Source organism: Malaclemys terrapin, chromosome 5, assembly GCF_027887155.1.
Source record: "Malaclemys terrapin pileata isolate rMalTer1 chromosome 5, rMalTer1.hap1, whole genome shotgun sequence".
Lineage (NCBI taxonomy): Eukaryota > Metazoa > Chordata > Testudines > Emydidae > Malaclemys > Malaclemys terrapin.
This window is the reverse complement of record NC_071509.1, coordinates 91,360,292-91,383,133: the sequence shown is the minus strand read 5'-3', so window position 1 is coordinate 91,383,133 and position 22,842 is coordinate 91,360,292. Positions and strand designations below refer to the sequence as shown.

The 22,842-nt window shown below is 41.3% G+C and overlaps 1 protein-coding gene across 1 annotated transcript in view; it reads right to left on the bottom strand.

Moving 5' to 3' along the window:
* SETD7 (SET domain containing 7, histone lysine methyltransferase) overlaps positions 1-22,842 on the bottom strand; it is a 30,199-nt gene that overhangs the window by 5,712 nt on the left and 1,645 nt on the right. Inside the window, exons 2-7 of the mRNA XM_054028817.1 lie at positions 14,925-15,054; positions 8,316-8,517; positions 5,674-5,863; positions 4,013-4,094; positions 2,663-2,780; positions 2,334-2,491 (exon numbers count right to left, since the gene is read on the bottom strand). Of these exons, the coding sequence (XP_053884792.1) occupies positions 2,334-2,491; positions 2,663-2,780; positions 4,013-4,094; positions 5,674-5,863; positions 8,316-8,517; positions 14,925-15,054 (880 nt within the window). The remainder of the gene's footprint in view (positions 1-2,333; positions 2,492-2,662; positions 2,781-4,012; positions 4,095-5,673; positions 5,864-8,315; positions 8,518-14,924; positions 15,055-22,842) is intronic.

Sequence of the window (22,842 nt, the reverse complement as noted above, 5' to 3'; positions counted from 1 at the left end):
GCCCCCATCACTGCCCAGGAGGCTGTGGCCACAAGAAAAGCTCCTGGCGGCCACATTTGAGAAATGCTGATCTAGTCTGACCTCCGGTTCAACAGAGGCCATAGAACCTCCCCAAAATAATTCCTGTTTGAGCTAGAATGTATCTTATAGAAAAAAATCCAATATTGATTTAAAGATTGCCAGTGATGGAGAAAATCCCCACTTAAGTTGTTCCAGCGGTTAATTACCCTCATTGTTAACATTTTGTGCCTTATTTCCGGTCTGAACTTGCCTAGCTTCAACTTCCAGCCATTGGCTCATTTATACCTTTGTCTGCTAGGCTAATGAGCCCTCTTATCAAATTTCTGTTCCCCAGATTGTGATCAAGTCACCTCTTAACCTTCTCTTTGTTAAGCTACATCAACTGAGCTCCTTGAGTCTAATCACTATCTGGCATCTTTTCTAATCCTTTGATCATTCTCAGTGCTCTTCTCTGAATCCTCGCCAATTTAACAACATAATTACATATATTTTCAGCCAAACGCGCAAAGGTCTTACACTCAACATTTCTCTATTTGTCTTTAATGATTTTTGCACACCACTTCTGATTGCTGCACATGATACATGTTCCAAAACGTCAGAGAATCTTCTAGGAATAAATGGCCAGAACCCTATTGATGTTGAGGAAAAAATGGGAGATACATGAAGCCCCTGCCAGCTCTTCAGCACAGTAAAGCCTCAAGTGCCTCTGCAATGGTCTATAGATTAAAAAAAACAACAAAACAAACAAAAAAAAACCAATGACTTTTGATGGCACTCATTAACACCTGCTAGCACAGGTGAGGGCAAGCCGTTTTAAGCCGGCCCTCAAGCTCCTGCTGGGGAACGGGGTCTGGGGCTGCTCCACATGGCTCCTGGAAGCTGCAGAATGGCCCAGCTCCAGCTCTTATGTGCTCCAATGGGAGCTGCAGGGGCGGTGCCTGCAGACGAGGCAGTATGCAGAGCTGCCTGGCCACACCTCTGGGTAGGAGCTGGAGAAGGGACATGCCACTGCTTCTGGGAGCCACTTGAGGTAAATGCCACCCGGAGCCTGCACCCCTGAGCCTCTCCCGATGCTCCAACCTCCTCCCCCAGCCCTGATCCCCCTACCGCCCTCTGAACCCCTCGATCCCAGCCTGGAGTACCCTCCTACACCTCAAACTCCTCATCCCCAGTCCTACCCCAGAGCCCTCACTCCTCCCCACACCTCACTCCTCCGCCCACCCTGGATCCCCCTCCCTCGCCCCAAAACACAGCCCTCACCATCTCCCGCCCCCAACCCCAATTTTGTGAGCATTCATGGCCCACCATTCAATTTCTATTCCCAGATGTGGCCCTCAGCCCAAAAAGTTTGCCCACCCCTGTGCCAGCATAACAATACTCCTATTTTATCTCTGCCTATTCTCAAAAGAGCATTTAAAATGTTGGAACCCTGAATAACTTATCTCACATAGAAAAGGGGGGGGAGAGCGGAGGAATGTGGGGGAAGAATGGGGGACCCTGTTGTGGGTGGAGGGGAGAGTATGGGTCACCCAGAACCCCTGCCATGTGGGAGGAAGGAGGACCCTGGAATGGGTGGCACAAAACCTCTGATGAGGGAGACTAGGGACCCTGACATGGGAGAAAAAGGGAATGGGGGCCATAGAGAGTCGCTGGTACTGTATTTGGAGGAGGAAGTTGCGAGGAATCCCTGGAAACAGAGGGGGAATGGGAGGGTGGCACACAGGGAGCTTGTGGGGGGAAGGATACAAGGAGCCACTGGTAGGTGAAAAGTTTGATATGTACAAACTACAAAAAACATATGCCCCCCATTTACCATATTGTTTTAAAATATGTACCTCCTTACACATGTTTGTAGATGTCAAACAGGTTTTCAGTTGCTGGAGAGTACTAGAAAAATTCTTATTTTTGAGGCTTCATGTTCCAAAATGATGCACTGTAAAACATACTCTGTCAAATGCTAGGAGTGAGGCAGACATGGCTCTATCCTTGGACAGCTAAGATTTACGTTTCAGCCAAGGATGCTGTATTTTGTGTATATGAGCATCAATGGTCAGACACAAACGCATAACAAACATGCAATATTATTCTAAGCCTGAACCTGCCCTCGAAGTTTAGAGCTGTTGAGCACCTGCAATGCCCACTTGGTGCAAGTCTCAGCTCCAGTACACAGAGACTGCACGTGAACCTGAAGGAAGACTCTTGGATCCAGAGAGTACATCTGGCCATCTCAAAACAGTGTACAAGCACAGTGCACTTCAATGCAGCAATCTCACCTCTTCAGTGTTTGATCTGAAAGACAGGCTAATACTTACGGGTCATAGATGCAATTAGGAGTGAAGGAGTGGTTGGCCTTATGCCCCAGCGAGGCACAATACTTGGTGGCATGGTTGTAAGGCTCCGGCACATCTATGACTGTTTCATCATCCAGGGCTATTGTGTTTTCATTGAGGGCCCAGTCTCTGCTGTCCACCTGATTTGCAAGGTAAAAACTGAGCATGTCTGGTCACCTTTTATTTGTTTTCCAAAGTTCCAGTAACCACACTCAGATCAACTCACAGGAAAAAAAAAAAAATCTTACAAGAAAACAGTTAAAAAAAAGCAATGAAAATTCAGACTGGTTCCCTTCCGCCCCCCGCCTTACCTCCGGGTGTGTAATTCGCACTCCATTGTAAAAGGACATAACCGTGCGCGATCCTGCTGCTATTTTAGAAAATAATCCTTCGCCAGCACTGGAAATGAGAGATGCATCAACATATACCCTAGAAAATAAAAAGAAAGGGTAGAAAATGGATATTTTCTCATTATCACATTTGCAATTCTCTACACAGTATTATTACTACAGCTACTGGTGCAGAGGTTAGTAGTTCATGCCCTTTAGAAAATGCAAAGGCAAAAGAACCCAAAACCTAATAACATTTTATTAGTGGAGAAACAAAAGGACTTTTCTTAGGACATAATTCTTAGGAAAAAGAAATTACTTATAATTACATTTTATTGTTCAGATGATGGACCATTTTCCAATCGCCCTCTAATGATGGTTAAACATGCAGGGACCTCCAACCCTCACTCCATTACTAGTCCCATTGAAATTCAATGGGACTTCTCATGTGTGCAAGGACTACTCACTTGAGAAAGCATTCTCAGGATCAGGCCCTAGAACTCCACGTTTCTAAACAACAGTCACTAAGAACCTTTTGCTACATCACACATTTAGACATTTGTAATGCCAGAAGAGGAGGATTACCATCAGGTATACAGCAAAACCTTGTCAAATGAATGGGATTAAGGCAGTGAAGACACAAACAGTTCTACATGCTTACATTGAGAAATATAAAAAGGTGATGTTAGTGACTGACTGGAATCCAGCATTCTGTAGAGAAACATGGCATGTCAACAGTCGAGGTTTGAAATGGACATACTCCTCTTTCCCCAGGGCTTTCTACTTTATTACATAATAAACCCAATCCTGCTCACTTTATTCTGCTCAACAAGACTACTCAGATGAGCAGAATTTGACCCAACCAGAATCACTATGCTTGGCATATGCATCAATTTGAGACTGATTCTGTGTTCTGAAAAAGGGAACAGTGTATTTGTGCCAGATCCTATAAGATGCTGAGCACCCTCAACTCCCCTTGAACTGTATCTTGTACGTAGGGCCCTTAATGAAGGGTTCTGGACTTCACTGAACGTGACTTTGCAGCTATATTTTTTTAAAGTCACTTTCAAGATGTTACCCAGAAGTATATTATGTCCATGTTCAGTCTACTAGATTGCCAGTTTTTCCATGTAAATCCAAAAGAAACTTCAATTCAATTAAGTCTATGCTCCACATCAGTCAAGTTAAAGGCCCAACCTGGCAAACCCATAGACACCTGACTAGTCCTGCAATTGTTCCTGTGAGTAAGGGTTTGCAGGATCAGGTCCCTAAATGCACAGCAGACCAAGAAGTTTACTGAAAGATTTTAAATGGGAAAAAGAAAAGTTCTACCTCTCTGACTCGTAAGGATCAGGAAGAAGTGCATTTGTAGAAATGCAAGATGAAGTAGATTTATCAAAACTGTATACTGGGCCTAAAAATAAATCAATACAGGAATTAAATTAATGGACAATATTAAAAGCATTTCTCTCTTTTGTTAGAGGGACACGCATTCAAGACATTCAAAAGCAAATTAAGTCTGAAAGATAATGAGATGAACAAAAGAAGAAACATACTTAAAAAGGATATTATATAGCGCTGCACTGAAAACAAAATACCTGAATCCTCAGCCAGTTACTCCTTCTTGATTTTTCTCTTCCCAGGCAACTGAAAATAGCATATTTTATATACAAGAGCTTAAAAAAAAAAAAAAAGCATCTCTCTTTAATTATTAAAATTAGGGCCCAGTTTTTTCAATGACTAATGATTTGTATGCTCAACTTGGACACCTTACATGGGCCTGACTTTGAGGAAGTGCTGAGCATCCACCCTGTGACAATTAAGCCCTTTTAAAGTCTAAATCCTTGCACACTTGTATAATCAACTGTCTGATGCTTATTTAGGGGCAAAATCAAGATGCAGGTGGAAAAGTCAGGGAAAAGCTGAGTATCTGAAAGTTTGATAAAAAGCTGTTGTCCATGGTAACCAAGTTCTAAAAATGGATTTCTTCTTTCAGCTTTTCACACAGAGTGTAGTTGTATCCTATTTACAAAGCACAAATTGTACCCTCTCAGCTGGAGTTTCTTCTTTTTAATTGTGCTATGCAAAGATTTCTCTACAATGTTTAAAAACCAAAAGGTCTCTGGCCTGTTTTTCCCCTTTTTTCCTAACATTTAGGTTCCTATTTCCAGACTGTTTAAGTACATAAATCTTTGGTGCACAAAAGTAACAGTGCTAGGATAGTTCATATTTCTACTAATGATCTTGTCTTGTCCACAACTGGAAAAGTGTCTTCAGCAATTAAAGAAACACCCCAAAACACTAAGGGGTCAATTCACCATAGCCCTACACCCTATGTAATCGTTTACCGCAGTACTGAATTGGTGTAAGATACTATCACTCTTATGTTTAGCATTTTACGTCCACAAACTGATGTAAACGACTACACAAGTTGCAGGGCAATATTGAATCAGATTCTTTCTTATGGAATCAAACTCATTAATCCTGATGTCTATGTCCCACGCTCTCTATTAATGCAATATCTAATGGCACCCAACAGTGCTAGTACTGATTTGTACAAACAAACCCAATAGATAGCAATACAGTTAGGATTGAATCATGACCCTTCCATGCTTTGTTTGCTCATTTCAACAATACGTCTGTCAACACGAATGGGGGAAAAAGTGAATTTAAAGGAGTGAATAGGATGGGGAAGATTCCACAGAGTGTTCCTCAGCCTTCCCCTCCCACTATAACTTCCCACAGCATTTCTGCATTTTTCAGAACACACCCCCACCCCTACCTAACCTATGAAAGTCCTCATGAATGTTCTGTAATAGAAAAAATCTGGTGTTCTCCCTAACAATCAATTCCTCCTTACCAGTCAGACCTTACACACCCTCAAGGGGAATATTCAAAGTATGGGGACTGAGGTGAAGAAAAAGGTTGAGACACACAGATCAAAGAGGATATATTTTTTGTCAATGTACAAGCTGCACATCAACTGAACTTACTGCCTGGTACCAATTCAAAGTGTGGCTTTCCCTCCTCTACAGATGTAAGAGTTGCCAGTTTTGCTTCTATCATTTCTCCATCTATGAACCTTCCATAATATGCAGTCTTCTCATCAGGATACACATAGGCTATCTTTTCCCCCGTCATCTCCCCTTCTTCATTCACTTCTCCTACAAGGCTGCCTCCATCCTGAAAGAGTGTCCAAAAGAAAAAAGTTTTTAAATTATAATATGTAATAAAGAGCTGGCTATAAAAGTAAAATGTCGGAGAAGTTCCTTGACATAATTTACTGATAGGGTTAAAACTAGTTAGTAAGGAATCTATATAGCCTTGATTATAATAAGACACTTTTATTCCAAACCAAGTGTGTCCACACAGAGGCACACTGAAACAACAAAAGGTGTGAATTGAAACTCATTTAATTATTTCAGTGCCAGGAGTAATTCCAATCAATAGAATTACACCAGGGGAAAAAAAAAAAAAGTGTAAGATCTAAATTAGGCCTTCTGTCCAGTAGGTAAGTAGAAACCGCAAGGACTCCCCTTCCACTTGAAACAAACATTGAGATTTCAAACAAGTAGGGGTAGCAGAGCTAGGCAGTGACCCAGGGCACTAAAAACCTAATGCCTCCCGCCTCGTCACATTTTGCAAAAATGGTTCAGTGCGGGGGGACCAAGGAGGGGAGGGAGAGGAGGAGGAAGTGCTGCTTTGTATTCAGTACAGCTGCTTTATATATTGTTATGTGATGGTACATCAGAGGACTGGAGCTTATAAAACATTATGGATGTATATTGAAGGTGTGGGAAGTAATTAGGAGTGGAGCTGGAAGGAATGAACAGAATAAGAACTACAATGGAGATAGTGACAGAAGAAACTAGAGGAAAGGCAATGAATTGGGAGAGAGAGAAAAGGGGACAATGGGAAAAAAAAACCATCAAGAAAACTGGAGAGGTAGGGAGAGAGTGGAATACCAAAACCCCAGAGAGTATGCCTTGTCAATTGCAGACTTTGAATCACCACTTCCAGCATTCAGGTGGAAAGAAGTGGCAGGAGCAATAAATAGGATCAACTCACCTGAACAAAAGGAAATAAAAACTGAAAAACAAGAGACTAAAGAGTTATGAGTAATTATTTCATTTACTACCAATGCTTCCAAACTGCACTTATTTTTCAAAGTTTTCAAGGGAAAAGACCCCCTAGCCACCCCACCTCCTCCATCTCCTATTGACAGCTCCCAGCAATGTAACCCCCTTCCCTTTTCAGCTCTTCTTTCTTCCCCCCCCAACCCCGTCATTTCAATGTGAGATACTGCTGCTGTGCCAGTACCAGTCCAGAGCTGCCTACAAGAGCTTACCTACTGAATACCACGGAGCTTAAAAACGGGTTATAACTCCCAACTGATTGGAATATTTTGCTCCTTCCATTCCCAAAATTACAGCTCATCGATTTTGGGGGAGACTTCTCCTAGGCTTGGCTTAATCCCTGCTGGCAGCAGGAATGCCATACAGAGATTATGTACCATACCATACTGCCCAACTACAATGGTGAGAGAGCTTCTAAGGCCTAGTCTTCGAGACAAAACTAACTATCTTTAAACATGGCTTAAAAATGTTACACGTTTTTCTGTCCATACAGGTACGAATAAACCATATTACAGCATGTTTTGACAACAGCTATGTTTAAACAGTTATTTTTGGAGCAAAAATGGCATCTTAGAGATCACTTTTCATCCTATATTCCATCCTGACAATGCTAGCCAGGCTATTAGAAATGAACTTTCCAGAACTTGCAGCAGAGTTCTATCATTAGGAAGTTGAAGGAAAACTATGTGACCTTCACAGCCAGGTGTATTTAATTTTTTGTTTTCACTTGCACTCTGTTCTTTATCGCTGATAATTGCTATTGGTATTTCCCTGGCAGCCTCAATTGTAGTTTTAGCTACTAGTGTCCAGTCTGTGAATTAGGTAAGCTAGGTTTTTAATTCCTCTAAGAAATACCCAATGGTCACAGCGTTTGAGGGGATCTAAATAACTAAATATGCATACAGATGTAACACAGAAGGAGACTGCCCCTTGCCTAGAGAGAATTCAATCTACTGGGTAGATAATTGTGTACAGAAGTCTTCCACTCCAACACTGCTTTTCATTTTTCACCCCCAAAGTTTTTAGGGCCTTTGGTGGCATTCTACAGACAAATGTGCCATACATGGCAACTTCAGGCCCTAATCAGTACTTACTTAGGCAAAATTTCTACTGACTTGAGTGGCCTGAGCAGCGAGTGCTGAATAGGGCTATTCATGGTTTAAAAAAAAAAAAAAAAAAAAAAATAGAAGGAACACTACTGTACTGTCTATAATTTAGCACATTTTAAAATATTCCCTAGAAGACAAAGATTCCCAAAGAAAAGTCCCAGCATTTACTTAAGAGACAGAAACAGGAAACCCTGGCTCTTTTCTGGAACTAGGTACTTTTTACCCCTAAAGGAGCTGTCATAGGGAATAAACCTTATTCTCTAAGCCAAGTTCATGGACCCAGGTCTAGCAAAATGTCTTGCAGCAGCTAGAAAGAAGCTTCCTCCCTAGGCCACAGAGCATGTGCCCTTCTTTTATTCTCCAACAAAGAAAGCAGGAGATCAGGCTTACCGGGTAATATATCCAACACATGCCATGTCGAATATTATCTTTGTACTGCCCTTTGAATATTAGTCGTCCATCGATATCATATTCCTGGGCAGGTCCATTAAGTTCTCCATCCACATGCGTGCCATGAAGAACCCCTCCATCCTCGTATGTGTAGAGTCCCTGGCCTTGGAGAGCATCATCGACATAATACCCTTCCAGTGTGCTGGTAAGAAAGAGAAAGACAAATGGTGCAGTTGTCCCCCTCTTTTAAACAGAGCTCTTGAGAACTGAACAATATACTCAGTACAACCCTCACCCTCTGCTTAAAATCTGGGCAGCATATTGTATATCATTTTAAAACCTCAAATAAAAAAAAAAAAAAGCTCATCTCCACTGAATTCTCTAAATAAATAATACTTATGTTGTACTTTCATTGTTCAAGCACTTTAAAGATGTTAATCATTCCGTTGTACTGATTCTGCATGCTTGAGCCACACTGCTACATTTTATAGATGGGGACACTGAGGAAGAGAGGTGAAGTGATTTATCCAAGGCCAAAGAGGGAATTATTGTTAGAGCAGATTGCTTTTGGATTAGGATTCTCTCCCTTCTAACCCTATGCTCAGACCTTCAGATCCAATCTTTTCAGTGTCCTGCAACTCTAAGGCTACGTCTACACTACCCCCTGGATCGACGCTCTGGGAATTGATGCACCAGGGTTGATTTAGCTGGTCTAGTGAAGACCCACTAAATTGACTGCAGATTGCTCTCCAGTCGACCCCGTACTCTACCCCAAATGAGAAGAGTAAGGTACGTCGACGGGAGAGTGTCTCCCGTCGACCCAACATAGTGTGGATCCTGTGGTAAGTCGACCTAAGCTACATCAACTCCAGCTATGTTATTCACGTAGCTGGAATTGTGTAGCTTAGGTCGACATACTGCAGTAGTGTATACATAGCGCAAGTCTTGGTCTACACTACCAACTTACATCCGTAAAATTATGGCGCTCAGGATGTGGATACTCCACGCGCCTGAGCAACGTAGTTATACCGACCTAACCCCCAGTGTAGACAGTGCTATGTCGACGGGACAGCTTCTCCCATCAACATAGCTACTGCCTCTCGGGGAGGTGGAGTACCTATACCCACAGGAGAAGCTCTCCTGTCAGCATAGGCTAGCAGCTGCACGGCTGCAACACTGTAAGTGTAGACAAGCCTAACATACCACCAGCCTGGTGTTCGGCCATGTCAACAGCGTATTTAATAGCTCCCTGCACCAGATTTTCCAGAATCACTGTCATTTTGATTTTAAATTAGGGCTGTCAACGGATTAAAAGAATTAATTGAGATTACTCACGCTGTTAAATAAGAATAGAATACTATTTATTAAAATATTTTTGGATGTTTTCTACATTTCAAATATATTGATTTCAATTATAACTGAATATAAAGTGAGCACTGTACACTTTGTATTTATTTTTTATTACAAATATTTGAACTGTAAAAAACAAAATAGTATTTTTAATTCACCTAATACAAGTACTGTAGTGCAATCTCTATCATGAAAGTTGCATTTACATATGTAGAATTATGTACAAAAAATAACTACATTTAAAACCAAAAAAATATAAAACTTTAGAGCCTACAAGTCCTATTTCTCGTTCAGCAAATTGCTCAAACAAGTTTGTTTACATTTGCAGGAGATAATGCTGCCCACTTCTTGGTTACAATGTCACACGAAAAGTGAGAACAGTTGTTCACGTGGCACTGTTGTAGCCAGCATTGCAAGATAGTTTACATGCTAGATGCGCTAAAGATTCGTATGTCCATTCATGCTTCAACCACCATTCCAGAGGACATGCATCCATGCTGATGATGGGTTCTGCTCGATAATAATCCAAAGCAGTGCGGACCGAAGCATGTTCATTTTCATTATTTAAGTCAAATGCCAACAACAGAAGGTTGTTCTATAGTTTCTGCATCAGAGTGCGCAACAGAGGTTCTATAGTTTCTGTATTAGAGTGTTGCTCTTTTAAGACTTCTGAAAGCATGCTCCACATCTCATCCCTTTCAGATTTTGGAAGGCACTTCTGATTCTTAACTCTTGGGTCGAGTGCTGTAGCTATCTTTAGAAATCTCACATTGGTATCTCTGCATTTTATCAAATCAACAGCAAAAGCGTTCTTAAAATGAACAATATGTGCTGGGTCATCATTTGAGACTGCTATAACAAAAAACAGATGGCAGAATTCAGATAAAACAGAGCAGGAGACATATAATTCTCCCCCTAGGAGTTCAGTCACAAATTTAATGAACACATTTTTTTTTAAACAATCATCATCATCAGCATGGAAGCATGTCCTCTGGAATGGTGGCCAAAGCATGAAGGGGCATACGAACGTTTAGCATATCTGGCACATAAGTACCTTGCAATGCCGGCTACAAAAGTCTCACGCGAATCCCTGTTCTCACTTTCTGGTGACATTGTAAATAAGAAGTGGGCAGCAGCATCTCCATAAAATGTAAAGAAACTTTGTCTTAGTGATTGGTTGAACGAGAGTAGGACTGAGTGGACTTGTAGGCGCTAAAGTTTTGCATTGTTTTGTTTTTGAGTGGAGTTATGTAACAAACAAACAAACAAACTACATTTGTAAGTTGTACTTTCACAATAAAGAGACTGCACTGGAGGTGAATTGAAAAATACTGTTTCTTTTGTTTATCATTTTTACTGTGCAAATATTTGTAATAAAAAATAATAATATAAAGTGAGCAGTGTACACTCTCTTATGTGTTGGAATTGAAATCAATATATTTGAAAATGTAGAAAAACATCCAAAATACTTAATAAATGTCAATTGGTATTCTATTGTTTAACAGTGCGATTGAAACCACAATTAATCACAATTTTTTTAATCGTGATTAATTTTTTTTTGAGTTAATCACATGAGTTAGATTAATTGACAGCCCTATTTTTATATGTATTATATATACAGCTATTATAAAGGAATGTACGTTGTCAAGCAAAACTCATACAGCATTTCGCTAGCGAGTCACTGATTTCACATCACTTTTCTCTTGCAATACCTTTAAAAGTGTAGCAATAATACTCGGGGCTAGAATATGCTGTAATTTGTTTCCCTTTTTAGAAAACAATGCTGAGAGAAACTAACAATTAGGGATTTAAAAAAATTCCTTATTATAATGTCCCTTTCCTTGCAAGCTAAAATTTTAAAGAGTGTCTACTTTGCCTCAATATATTTAATTAACATATTAACTGTTAAATTATGTAGACAATATCATTAGACATTAAGTAGTTATCTTAAAATGCAATGACATCTATGGTAAAAGTACAACTGTCCATCTGGAAATATAAGACTCCATGTGTTTCAGAAGACTTCAAATATTTGCTTTATTGTTGTTGGACATGGGCTTCATCAAAGTAACTCTTGAGTTTCTAAAGTTTCCCTTCTTTACTTCTACAGTGTTTTGTCCCCCTGCAAGAAAGATACTTTTGCTGCTACAATTCAAAAGCAGGGTGCCCATAACTCAGTATTTCAGATTGCACTAGGACTTCAGCTTTGTCTGCAAAAGGAAATGACATTCCAAATGTCAGTTGAGGGAAGGCTAAGGAAAAGCCGTTGTGGACAACCATGGTTTGGCTACTAAAGTAAGCTATTTTTCAATAAGGACAGGACATTCAATACAAGCACAGCTGTTGTCAACCATGGGCCATTTTCCTAGTGTATAAGGTGTTAGTTTCCCCTGCTTGTTTCTAGCTCCAGTAAAAATCAGCTTCAGAAATCTTCCTGGTACTGAACATGCAAAGAATGCCTGAATTTTAAGAATGCAAGCTCCTCAGGGGAGGAGTCACCTTCACATTGTGTCAAGCACATTTTCAGCAGTTCTTATTATAATAAATTAAAATGTTAAAGCCCCAGGTCACTGACATTACAACAGCTCTATAAATCTTAGAAAGATTTGGGGGAGGTTGTTTGTCTCCCCCGCGCCTCGTTTTCTCCAACTCAAGTCTCTGGGATTTCTCTTTACAACTTAAAAATGCCAACCTCCCTCCCTTCCTCTCTAGGCTCAGTGATGCCTCAAGCTTTCCCACTTCCAGTAATTCCCATACAAATAGGCTTCAAACTTCCCCTTTTGTAACACCGCTCTCAGAACTTGGTAGAGAAGTGCCAATTTAGAAAATGTTTCTAGTTCCATGGAGAAGAGCAGTTGTTCGAGGACACCCAATGCTTTTCTGCTCAGAGTGATGATGCCATAGATTTCTCAAAATGCTCTCAGACAAAGGTTAGCGTGAAAGTAAAAGTACCCAATACAAAATGTGGAGCATGCTGGAGTTGAAATTTCATTCTTTGCTAAATAACATGGTCAATTTTCTACAAAATGAAAATTTGATCCAATCTCTCTCACTTCTTTAAATAATCAACAGAGAGGACAGCAATGCTGACAATGAGCAGAAAGGTTTACTTCTGCTAAAAAAACACACAACCACACACACACCTTTGTAATGTTGCATATGGGCCCTATCTAGGGTTTGGTAGGAACAACCTACTCCTGAACAGTAGAGCTACAGTGCAGTTGTCAGCCTTCACTGGCAGGACTGCAATAGAAACTGCCCATGGAGGAAACGTGTCTGAGCTAAGCCAAAAACAATTAACTTGTGCTAAAGCACACAAGAGTATAAAGGGTGGGGAGTTTTGGGAACCATGACAGGAAGAGAGAGCTCTGATGAATACAGGGAGCAGGAAAATGACAGTTTTGATGAAACCAGGGGAGCAGAAAATCTGGTGTAATTCCTTGTTTAAGAAAAAAAACCTTAAAGAAACAAAAATCAAAACAAAAATTCCTGTCCTCCCCATCCCTCCAGGTATTTAAACCATGAACTTTTGGGTGCAGCATCCTTTTTTGTTAGCTTTCCCAAAGCTATGCAACAAACTGCAATATCATCAGTTAGGCTGTCCAAAAGTAACTGGCAGCATTTGAGTCAACTCTACTTTATTTAAGCTCAAACCTGTATGGGCCCTATCCACAGTACAGAAAACTGTTTAAAAAAATATACTCAGACTATTTTGTTTAATTTTGGTTTGGTAGTTACCGAACATGTACAATAACAGTTTTGTTTTTCAAAGCATTTGATGCTCATGAAAGGTGCTGGGTTGACAGCTCTGAAGAATTGCAGAAGAGACACGGCATAAACACAGGGAAGCTCAGGCTGCAAATGCAACCCTGCCTGCACCCTGCCATTTGGAGGGACCACTTCTCAGAGTAAAAAACAGTCGCTCAATTTCCATATCTAGACAATCTTTGGCCTCTCTGCTGAGACTTCCAACAAGTATTATGTTTACACTGAAGCTTCCGCTGAGAAATCAAACCTCATTTTACATATGCCAGCTGTTAGTAATATTTTTCAGTCACTCCCAACAGGTCTCGAAAAGGCCAATTGCGAGCGACAAATAAGGTTTCTCTAGTGAGCATGCCGGCCCATGAAATCCATTTCTGCAGAACTTATTCTTTAGAAAAATCATTTAGAAAAATAAGGTTACAGGCCCTTATGGCTGGGAAAATAAACTTCCCAGTCTCAAGTGCATGTAAAACAATGCCATGCTGCATTCCGGAGTTAGCTGACAGGCAGCTCCAATACCTCTGGCTGCTGCTCAGAACTTCGCCAAGCATAAGCAGAATGGAATTGACAAGACTTTGGGGGTCAGTTTCACCACCACTATTCATAGCACTACACAGCTGCAAAAATCAAGAATGATGTCATTCTGCATATCAGCTGCTCCTTCTGAGGAAATTGCTGAGCATCAGCAAAGAGAGGTACTAGACGGATTTGTGAGGAAAGGGGCGGAGGGGGGGGGGGGAAGGAAAGAAATGGCTAGGAACAGTAAAGTAATGGAGACCTTCCACTTTTTACAGATGAGGCAACCAGCCTGATTTTCACAGCATAACTCCTACTGAAGACAGTGGCAATTATAAGTGCATTTCTGAAAAAAGAGTCAGGTCAAATGATTTTTACAAGACCAAAGAGCTGGGAACGGAAGCCGCATTTAATTCAGTCCAGTATTTTAACCACTAGACCATACAGTGTCCACTAAACAAGTTTCAGGACTAATTAGATTGTAAGCTCTTCTGTGCAGAGCCTATGTCTTTCTATATCTTTGTATGGGCCCAGCAATATGGGGCCACAATCCCAAATGGAGCCTCTGGACACTACCATAATACAAATAAGCCGGCTGAACCAGCCTGGAAAATAGTTGTCAGCAAGTTTTTAAAACCACCATGTATGGAGTTAAAATCATAAGACTTTCTTGAAGTCTTGAATAAATTTAAAGCTTTAATATTAAACAGGGCCACAGTGACTTGACTTTCATATTAAGGAGCAGTCCCTGGGGTCACTCCATTATTTTCAGAGTTCACAAACAGATGGAGACACTGGCTGTTACTCTAGCCAGCACACAATGAAGAAACTATCCAACTAAAGCTCTCATGGGAAAGCAGCTGCCGGAACTAGGAACACATATTACCCCCCCCCACACACACACACAAACACAATTAGTTACATACTGGTGTAAACAGGAGAAAACAAATGGAAGATGAGCAGAGAGCCAATGTTTACCTTCCATCAAAAAAGAAGAACTTGCCACGGCCGTTCTTTTCTCCATGCACAAAGTTTCCTTCAAATCTGTCTGTGGATGAATAGGTGACTGTACAGAACCCATGTGGCAACCCATCATCATCCAGAAGCCCTGAAGCAAAAACAAAAACAAACAAAATAGCAAAGATATTAGAACAGGTGTGCAATCACATATAATCAACATATAATCTCCCTTCCATATGTTGTTGCTCCCCAAAATATTTATTTTAACAGAACTACTAGTTAAAATATTTTATTTTAAAAAAATGGACCAGAGCTATTCAGGACTATTTGTAGCCAGTTTCTTCATGGCAACAACCTATTACAAAAATCTTTTGGGGGGAAGGGAGGGGGGAATCCAAGATAGAGTAGTTGATGGAATAAGACAACACACTTCTCAACTAAGTACTGCCCACACTGTATTGTGTTCAAGTAACTTAACAAAAAGAGCCACTACCTAGAAATATTTCTCCTGCATGACACTGGAATGGATTCAAGACCTTCTAATTCATACAACTGTGTATCTTTTTTAAAAAACATGTACATCTTGAAGAATATGCTCAATACGTACTAGCCTAAAGACAAATCCTACTAGCCAGGGTGAAAAAAATCCCTCTGCGGCCAAACCACATCCCCAGAAATTTAAAACAAAAACAAAAAAGCTTTGTAATGTTTATTATTTACTCTAGTTGTAACAAATCAGACTACTTTCTATTTAACACACTTGAAGTGTAGTTTACTATGTCTTGCTTGCTCAGGTTATACCTCCTTTCCCTTCCAAGCTTCATGTCCCTTTTCCCTCTTTGCTTTATTACGACAGATCACAGTGCATCTTTTTCTATTGTTTTTATTATCTGTTTTTCCTCTCTTCCTTCACCCTTTTTAAGCTTCTCTCTTCCTACACTGTGTGCTTTACCTCCTCTCCTGTATTTTCTGTCTTTCCCATTTCTCCTCAAAGGCTCTCCACTATCCCTTCCCCTACTTCTTCCACCTCCCCCCTTAAGCAGACAGAAACAAACACCTAAAAAACAGATGATCACAGGGGGCCCCACTGTCTAGAGGCAATATCCAGGTGAAAAAAACCAAGTCCTCTCCACAGCTGCTGGGAAGTGGGAGAGTGCTTCGGAAGTTCACTGCTTTGTAGACTCCAGCTGGGAAGTGTCTGATTTGAACATCCACCCCCCTCCTCCTACCCCCATCTGACCATTCCATTACACCTCTGCTATTCCACAGTTTCCGGTTGCTCAGAGTGGGGAGCACGGCAAGTCTCTACTCATCTATACCTCCTCAGCTTCTGATTCTGGGGTTCCTCGCTAGCAAACAGCTTCAGCATCTGCTTCCACTGTTGCTCAGAACTTTCCCAAGCAGCAGCATGAATCAGATCTAATTCCTCCCACTTTCACTACTGCCCACAGGATTCAGAAGAGCAGCTGTGTAAACTGATGAAGGTTGTCAGTTTTCACTCTTCTGTAGTTTTTGGAAAACCAGGAGCAGAAGCAAAGAAACCAGTCACTTGATTAAGAAAGATGATACTTCGTTGGTTATCACTTGGATTCACTTTTTGGAAGGTGATCTTCCCAACTCCACTGTCTTTCCCTGCCCTACCAAGCTCACAGTCTAGGTTAGAAAGGAAAGATGATAGAAAGAGACACTGTAAGGGAAGGAGGACAAATGGAGCTTTTATAAGCTCAGGGAAAGCATGTTGCTTAAGCATCAATCCCCTTTCTCTTGAGTCAGGACCCTGTGCCCTTATTTCCCCTTCTTTACTATTCCCTAGAGCTGAAAGCCCAATGTTATTGTTTATCTATGGGTTACCTAGGGAGGTGAGAGAGGGTCCTCTGGCACCTTTAAGACTAACAGAAGTATTGGGAGCATAAGCTTTCGTGGGTAAGAACCTCACTTCTTCAGATGCAAGTAATGGAAATCTCCAGAGGCAGGTATAAATCAGTATGGAGATAACGAGGTTAGTTCAATCAGGGAGGGTGAGGTGCTCTGCTAGCAGTTGAGGTGTGAAACACCAAGGGAGGAGAAACTGCTTCTGTAGTTGGATAGCCATTCACAACACGGCTACCCCTCTGATACTAGGGAGGTGGTGTGGGTGACTGGAATGGGTTATCTAGGGAGGTGGTGGAATCTCCTTCCTTAGAGGTTTTTAAGGTCAGGCTTGACAAAGCCCTGGCTGGGATGATTTAGTTGGGGACTGGTCCTACTTTGAGCACGGGGTTGGACTAGATGATCTCCTGAGGTCCCTTCCAACCCTGATATTCTATGATTCTATAACTCTTCTACAAAGTACATCATGCAGTTCAGAAAAAATGTATCTACCTTTTTCCAGGTAACACACATATACATGCCTATATCAGGGCTGGACACAGCGCGGTCTAAGGAATCTCCTCTCAGTGTTAATAAGTTACATACACAGACCAAGAGGGATGAGCCTAGCAGCCATATCCATCATTTTAAAGCAAGTTTGTTTTCAACATGTCTCCTTAAAAGGATGCTGCCAGCTAACAGACCACACTGTCAACATACATTTCTTCACCTTTGTTACCAATATCACCTTGGATTATTAAAGACCTTAAAATCCATTTGACTGTCACTGCTGTTTACTGCTGGCATTTCTCTCAGCTTGGATAATTAAAGTGCACAGAGTCAGCGTTAGCTTGTAAGCTCTGCAGCAGTGACTGTCTTTTTGTTGTGTGTTTGTACAGTACCTAGCATAACAGGGTCCTAGTCCATGAGTAGGCTCCTAGGCATTGTGGCAATATAAATAAGAAGAATACTTTCAGGATATTAGTGCTGCAATATTTGGGTTTCAAAAATTGCAGAGGAATGTTTGTTCAAAAACTCAATTGTTTCCACTAGCATTTAAAAACATAAGGTCAGATTCATTCAGCTGCAGGTACCATGGAGAGGCAGTTTTCACCTCCTAGTCAGGGGCTGCAGGGACTGATGTGGAATCTGACGTAGGCTATTACTCACTTTTGTGCTGCCCTAAGTCATAGCCCCTATGGGGTTTGGCATGGACAGAGAATATCCAGGCTCCAGTTCTTTTGGGGCCATACCCCACCCCCACCTCCTTGTGACTGCCTGCACCCCATTTCCACACCATCCTCTGCATACCCTGGAATGCTACAAGCCAGGATCTGCTGTGGAAGTGGTGCAGATGTGGCTCTGTGCCTGGCATAGGAACCTTCTCCAGCAGGAATACTCACAAGTGGTGCATATGCAGTGTTGCCAACTCTCATGATTTTGTCATGTGTCTCATGATAATTACTGTTTTCTTAAAGCGCTAGCTCCTGGAGTCAAGGGGATATGTGATGATTTCAGCCTTCGTTCTTAAAGAAAATGTAAGTTTCTAGCAGGGCCACCCGGGGGGGGGGGGTGTCCTTTGGCTCCGGGACCCGCTGCTAAAGTGCCCTGAAGACCCGCGGTGGGGGGCGTCCTTCCACCCCGGGACCTGCCGCCGAAGCGTCGGGTCTTCGGTGGCCAATTTGGCGGCGGGGACCCCCTCCGCCGCCGAAGACCCCAGGCCCCCTGAATCCTCTGGATGGCCCTGGTTTCTAGTCCTTGTGGCTCTGGAGAAAGTTTCAAAATGTGACTCAGTGTACCCTAAAAGCTCAAAAAAGCAGAAGGCAAATAAAAAGACCACATCTATTATTTTTACATAATCTCACGATTTTAAAGCAAATCTCATGATTTTTGCTGAACATGACTCATGATTTTTGAGCATTTGGGGATGGCAATACTGACTATGCCAGTCCTACGGACCTTTCACCCCAGACTAGCTCACACAAAGGGGCCATAAGGTAACAAATAATCATGCTCATTGGGAAAAACACATCTATTGGTCTCAAGATTTAGGAAAGAATTTAAAAAATATTTTATTTAAACTACAAAAAATAAATTACCTTTTAAGCCAAACCCAAATGGATAGTGTTCCTTGGTACTCTAACATTGGTTTATTTCAGTATTTAACTGACTCCACAATTGCTACAGGGAGAGCAACACAGAGGACTGTCTGTGCCAACTGACAAAAGGCTCACTGTTCTTTCCAAGCAACTCCTGCCGCCGATCTGACAAACTCACTACACCTAATTCAACCTTCGATAGTATTTATCCATAAAAGGTAGCATGTGAGATCTGTACTGAAAGCTTGTAACTTACCAATATTCAATAATTGCAAGATGCATGTACAAGTAATATTTAAGGAGTGATGTAGCTACATTGAAAATAATGCCCTTATGGAGTGACAGTGAGTCACTAGGGAATCATATGGCTAGGTACGGGCCCATTCAAGTGGGAGGGAGTTGTCAGACCTCCCTGGCTATGTAATGTATTGCTCAACTGTCCACCTCTGCACTAAGCCAGGACAGTCCATGGAAAACCAAAGAAGCAACAAAACCACTTGGAAGTAAAAAGGAATGTTAGGACAGTGAGGGGATTGCCTTGTCTGTGAATAAAGACATGAGATTAATTCAGTATACCACAGGGTGGAGAAAGACACTCCACCTCCATTGACTGAGGAGGCACCTTGATGAAAGACTGGGTCCTAGCTCCTTGGGGCTAGCAATGCTTCAAAAGACTGACTTGCGGGGCAAGAATCTACTTTACTAGATAGGAAAGGTTATATTAATAAGTTTAGGCCCTAGTTCACACTTTATTGTATGTAATAATTTGTTTCCACCACTCACACTTATTTTTACATAAATCTCTCTTCTTTCTTAAATAAGTTTCCTTTTTGTTTTACTATAATCGAATTCAAGTGTCTGTGTAATACAGCAGTCGGTTAAGGTCAGATTGTAAACTGGGGTACACTGCTCCTTTGGGAGTGAAGGATCTGGTATTTCTGTAAGTATCCAGTGATCAGGGGCTGGATACCACAGGAGGACACTGAAGGGACTCAGGGGCTGAGGTGTAAATAATGTCAAGCTGCAGGGAAAAGGCAGGGCTGGCATAGGCCAGAGGAGAGCTCTTGAGCTGCTGATAGGCCGGCTGTGTTACCTCTAACACCTAGCTGGCACAGGCAAAACTCCATCGTGCTGGAGGCAGGTGGCAACAAGCTGACTCACAGATCTGGGTTCTCCAAGAAGTGCCAGAGAGAGTATGGAGTCTAAGTTGGAAAGGAGATGCCCAGGAGAGAATTGCTGTGGGTAGAAGTCCAGTTAAGTATGAGCAAGTTTGAAAAAAGCTGAAGTTGACTAAATAGCAGGTTATGTCATCTTCAAGCTGACAGTAGTGAGAAAAGGTTTAGTGTGCGAACGGTGAAAAATAAGTTAGATTATTAAAATCAAAATATTTTTATAATGTAAGGTATTACTAGTAAGTAGGAGGGAATGTTTTTAAAACAGGCAAGCATGCTTCTCTCCAAACAAGTGGAAGAATAGCAAGCTCCTGGCCCATTGGGGGTGGGGGTGAGTATATGAGAGAGAGAGAGACAGACAGACAGAGAGGAGATGAATAAGGGTTTGTCTACATGGGAAATTATTTACTAGTTACACCAGAATAGTTAAAGTGCTATATTTGCACCAATATAACAGTGTGGACACCCTGATTCCAGAATAAGAGTGGCTTTTTCCTGTTTACAAACTAAACCAGGGGGAAAAAAAACAAACAAAAAACCACACCTCTTATACCAGAGTAAAAGTGGTCACAAGATGAGCTATATTAGTGTAACTATACGGGTTTAAATTCACAACTTAGTTTACGTTGATTTAACTTTCCCATATAGACAAACTGTAAGAAAGTATAACTAATTCCTGACAGAAGAGCAAGATTGTTACAAAGTACTGAGGAGAAAATATTTACACTTTTCAGGTTAAGTCAAACTGTGCACACTGTACTGCAACAAAATATTTGTTCTGTTTGGTGAAGATGCTACTGGAGTGCAAAAACAAATAAAACTGTCAATGTATGTTTATACAAATTATACATGCCAGAATTTTTGTGCAGTAGGAGGCATATTCTCCCAATGATTTTAACAGAGACCTGCAGTCTAGTGGCCTCTGTACAAAGTGAGAGCCATGAACTTGAGTTCTAACTTCAGACATGACATAGAAGGTCCAATTCTTCTCTAACATTACTTTTCCATCAGAAGATGCGAGAGGGGAAAAAAATTAAATCCAGCCTGCCTTAACCTAAGGCAAATCAATTTTAAGCTTAGTTACACTGGTGCAACTTTTCTAATATACACCAGACCTTACGATTCAGTCCAATTCCTACTGAAGTCAACCACAAAAGTCTCACTGATTACAGTGGGACCAAAATGGAACACTTTATTTCTCCTCCTCAATTGCCCCTACCCATTTGTAAACGTGAGAGAGAGTTTTTGCTTTCTTCCCTTATTTGGACATTATCAAGATTCTTGTATCTTCTCTAGATAATAAACCCTTCAGAGCAGTGACCTCTCTTTCTGTTGGTTTGTAAAGCATGTAGCACAATAGACCTCCATTCTTAATTGGTGCCTTTGTACAAGGCTACAATACAAATAATAATAATAGGGTCAATAAGAGACTAAAACATATGAAGGCCAGCCTGGTGGTCTAGTAGTAGTGGTCTGTATGGTCAGGCAGCAGCAGACCTGGGTATGATCTCATTCCTAGTTCTAGGCCTCAGGTAAGGGCAAAAAGGAAGTCCCTAATGTCACTCAAAAGCAATCCCTCTGCCAACCAATAGTTACCTTCAAAACTCACCTGAGCACATAAAGAAATAAGCCATTCTATGAAACCATAATATGCAGCTATGATATCAGGAACAATATCATGATGCCTAGCACAATTAAAAATAGCCTCCTTACAAATATTTTTTGGCAAGGATATAATACCAAGTCCGTACACAGGTACACGTATAAGCAGAGAAGGTCTACACATCACATCCAAAGTATCTGTCACTTTAAGAAATCCCTTTATTCCCCCTTGCAATTTAAAGTTCCTATATAATCTATGAGCTTTGCATAACCCCCATTGCTAAAATATCCAATCACTTATATCTATGTAATAGGACCAGATTCTAGAAGCAGCTGTACAGCAAACACTATCACACATCTACTGCCATGCTGGCAAGCCAAACTCAGTAACCTTTTCCATAAGTGACAATGCACACCAGGTCCTTTCTGCCTGCCACAAGATACAAGTAACCTGCCACTGACTGATGGGAGTTAGTTGTATCCTGCCACACACAAATTCCAACACTGTGCTCTTAACTATGATATCTGAGTAGTAAGAGCTGTGATCAGGAATGGGTTCTTTGTTTTCAGCTGGCAAATTTTACTTAAGAGCTTCACAAGGCAAATCCTGACTATATTCCTAAATGCCTAAAAGGGGACGTATGTTGCTGACAGAGATGCCATTTGTGCTAATATAGGAAATTCTGGAATAGCTTTGACATCACAACCTTCTCCTTTTTAAGGCCTGAATCTCAGTCTCAAAACTCTTCTCTGGTCTTAAAATGTGCCCACCAGGTGGTTAGCTTTGGGGAGGCACTGGGGCCCAAGGATAGGGCACTGGACTGGGAGTCAGGAGACCTGGAGTCTATTCTAGCTGTGCTACTGATCTGCTGTGTGACCTTGGGCTTTTCACTGTCTGCCCCAGTTCCACCTTCCACCCTTTGTCTCCCTTGTCTCTTTACACAGTAAGCTCTTCACGGTAGGGACCATCTCTCCTTATGTGTAGGTATTTAGAGACTAGCACAATGGGGCCCACTGTCATCCAGGCCCTGTGCATGCTCCTGAAATACAAAGAGTAGCTCTATTATTTAATTTAATATAGATTAGTTAGTTTTGTCCTGCATCTTCAAGGCAAAATATTGTCAATTTTTATATTGCAGAGTGTGTGTGTGTGGTGGGGAGGAGGAGGATAGTAATATATTACATTTACATAGTGCCTTTCATGCTGAAGGACCT